The following is a 3,398-nucleotide window of genomic DNA, read 5'->3' on the forward strand; positions in this document are numbered from 1 at the left end:
GAAGAATGATAAAGGGAAGCTCATGATAGCACAAATCTATGTTGATGATATAGTCTTTGGAGGAATGTCAAACACGATGGTGGAGCATTTCGTCCAACAAATGAAATCTGAGTTTGACATGAGCTTAGTTAGTAAGTTGAGCTACTTTCTAGGACTGCAAGTCAAGCAAATGGAGGATTCCATGTTCATTTCACAGAGCAAGTATGCTAAAGGCTTAGTTAAGAAGTTTGGTTTGGAGAAGTCAGGTCACAAAAGAACTCCAGTTTCAACTCATGTTAAATTAACCAAGGATGAGCAGGGAGAGGATGTTGATCAAAGTCTTTAAAGAAGCATGATAGGAAGCTTATTGTATCTTACAACCAGTAGACCTGATATCACTTTTGTTGTTGGGCTTTGTGCTAGATATCAAGCTGCTCCTAAGACAAGCCATCTACTGCAAGTAAAAAGGATCATCAAGTACATCAATGCTACAAGTGATTATGGTATTCTCTATACTCATGATACAAATTCTTCTCTAGTTGGCTATTGTGATGCAGATTGGGCAGGAAGTGAAGATGATAGGAAAAGCACATCAGGAGGTTGTTTCTTCTTAGGAAATAACTTGATCCCATGGTTCAGTAAGAAGCAGAATTGTCTATCATTATCAACTACAGAAGCTGAATACATTGCTGCTGGAAGTAGTTGCACACAACTCATGTGGATGAAGCAAATGCTCAAGGAGTATGATGTTGAACAGGATGTCATGACATTGTATTGTGACAATCTCAGTGCAATCAATATCTCTAAGAATCCAATACAGCATAACAGGACAAAGCACATTGACATAAGACACCACTTTATCAGGGATTTGGTGGAGGATAAAATTGTCACTTTGGAGCATGTTACCACTGAGAAGCAATTGGCTGACATTTTTACAAAACCCCTTGATGCTAGTATATTTGACAAATTAAGAGGAAATCTTGGGATTTGCGTCTTTGAAGGTGCATAGCAATTAATGCTCCTAAAGGTGCTAACAACTAGTTTTATTTTGTTCATCATTAACTGCCGTTGTGACATCAGCAGTAAGAGGTTTTCTACATTGCCCAACTTCTATATAACCACCTCCAACGGGCAAATTGTCTCTACACAACAGCTTGTGCTTCTTATTTCTACAGTTACCAATTTCATTCATTCTCAATTGTTCAATTTTCTGTGCTCAATATGTTTTTGCTCTCATGTCATCATGTCTCAAGCATCAGGAAAAGAAAGATTATGTCAAGGCCAAGATTGAAAGAACTTCACTTGGTGTAAAATGCTTGGGTCTCAAGAGTGGTTCTTCCACATCAAAGAAGGATTCTGGGAAGAAGAGGTCAAGAACTCCTGCAAGGAAGTTTTACTAGTCCAAGACTCGTGATGAAGCTTCCTCAATTGTTCCTCCTTGTGAGGATGTTTCTGATGAAGAGGAGATTTCTGCAGAAAACTCCCCTATTGGTTCCCATCAAGATGATGTGCCCGATGCTAGGGCTTCTGATCCTGAAGATGTTCCTGATCAAGAAATTTCTGGAAAGGAATCCACTTCTCATGAAGATTCAGGTGTACCCACTCAATCTCATGGTTCCTCTTCTCCTTCAAAAGAGGATGAACCAGTGCATGTGTCCACTGATAATCCTCCGTCCAAGGAATCAAGCAAGGCTCCCAACTTTGTTCAGAACATCTCTGATGATGATTCTGATGATGTTCCTTTAACTACTTCTCTTCCTGATAGTTTTGCTGCCAGGATCAAGAGAAAAAGAAGGGTTCCTGATGTTAAAGAATCTCCTACCCCAAAGAAGAAGTCCAAGACCACTCCAGCAACTTCCAAGTCTAAGCAAAGAGATGTGAAGGGAAAAGGTAAGCAACCGGAGGTTAAAGCCAAGAGTGCCAAGAAGAAGAAGGTCCCAGTTGCTGCTGAGGAATCTGGGTCAGATGTTGAGGAGGATGTCGAGGACATCTTTCCTTCTGAGAAGAAGTATGCAGGTAAACGCATTCCTCAGAATGTCCCTGCTGTTCCTATTGACAATGTGTCTTTCCACGCTGAAGGAAATGTTCAGAGGTGGAAGTATGTGTGTCAACGTACAATTTCCAAGGAAAGGGAAGTTGGCTCTGATGTGCTTGAGTGCAAGGAAGTGGTTGCACTCATTGAGAAGGCAGGTCTGATGAAGACCATTCTCAAGGTTGGAAGGTGTTATGAGAGGCTGGTAAAAGAATTTATGGTGAATCTTTCTGTGGAAGTGGGACTTCCTGAGAGTGTTGAATTCAGAAAAGTGTATGTGAGGGCTAAGTGTGTTGAGTTCTCTCCTGCTGTGATCAACAATGCACTTGGTAGAAGTGCTGTTGAATTTGTTGATGAGGAATTGTCCTTGGATGTGGTTGCCAAGGAGATTACTGCTGGCCAAGTCAAGAAGTAGCCTATCAAGAAGTTGTTGTCCACTGGAAATCTGAGTGTGAAGTATGCAATCCTTAACAGGATTGGAGCTGTGAATTGGGTTCCTACCCAACATACTTCTGGAGTTTTTGCTACTCTTGCCAAGTCGATCTACAAAATTGGCACATCTACTGATTTTGATTTTGGCTCATTTGAATTTGAGCAGACTTTGAAACATGCTAACACATGTGCTGTGAAGCTGCCAGTCTCATTTCCATCTCTTCTTACAGAGATCATCCTCCAGCAGCATCCTCAGGACTTTGGGTTGCTAGGACATCAGTCCTCCGCTTGGAATGTTATTGTGGGCCCTTGCAGAACTTTTGAACTTATGTTTTTAATAAGTTACTTGCGGTTCAAGTAGCTTTTCCAGAAGGGGTTTAATTGTGGATTGTTATTTGTTGAAACAATCGTTGATAGAAGATTTGTTTCTATCTTTACTTGTGCAAAACACAACAAGATCTTTTGTGATTGCGTTTTGAATTGTTGTTGCTGCAATCTGTTACTTCAGCCCATGCTAACCCTAGAGCCCATGCTGTCGCTTCTGAAGTGTATAAAATGATGAAGACCTAAAACATGAAGACTACCGAAGCCAATAGAGAGAGATCAAGTGTTTTAGGATTGTTTATTGTTCTTTGTCCTTGTTCCTTGTGATCATACTTTGCTCCCTGATTCTATCAAGCAAAGTAGTGATCTGTGTTGTTTGATTCTTTAAACTCTAATTGTTGATTGTTAGTTACCAATTACTTTGGCAGTGATTGAGAGAAAGTGAGAGGGGCTCTCATACTTAGGTTGAGATACTAAGTAGAAATACACTGGGTAGATTAGGAAGTGAACTATGAACTGTGGTGTTCATGAGTGTTTGTAATTCCTGAATCTTGAGATAGTGGATTTCCTTTCTTTGGGTGCAAACCCTCCAGACGTAGGTGAAGTTTTTCACTGAATTAGGTTAACAATT

At 40.4% G+C, this 3,398-nt stretch overlaps 1 protein-coding gene across 1 annotated transcript; it reads left to right on the forward strand.

Moving 5' to 3' along the window:
- The first annotated feature begins 331 nt into the window (after nucleotides 1-331).
- Nucleotides 332-2,426, forward strand: LOC130725261 (uncharacterized). The gene is made up of 2 exons (XM_057576507.1): nucleotides 332-677; nucleotides 1,399-2,426. Exons 1-2 carry the CDS (start codon nucleotides 332-334, stop codon nucleotides 2,424-2,426), a joined length of 1,374 nt encoding a protein of 457 aa, XP_057432490.1.
- Nucleotides 2,427-3,398: the final 972 nt, after the last annotated feature.

The sequence above is a fragment of the Lotus japonicus genome, chromosome 6, assembly GCF_012489685.1.
Source record: "Lotus japonicus ecotype B-129 chromosome 6, LjGifu_v1.2".
Classification (NCBI taxonomy): Eukaryota; Viridiplantae; Streptophyta; class Magnoliopsida; order Fabales; family Fabaceae; genus Lotus; species Lotus japonicus.

Coding starts and splice junctions, on each gene's coding strand:
- LOC130725261 (XM_057576507.1), top strand. CDS start 332: ATGATAGGAAGCTTATTGTATCTTACAACCAGTAGACCTGATATCACT. Junction 678..1,398: donor TGAATACATTGCTGCTGGAA/GTAGTTGCACAC, acceptor CTCGTGATGAAG/CTTCCTCAATTGTTCCTCCT.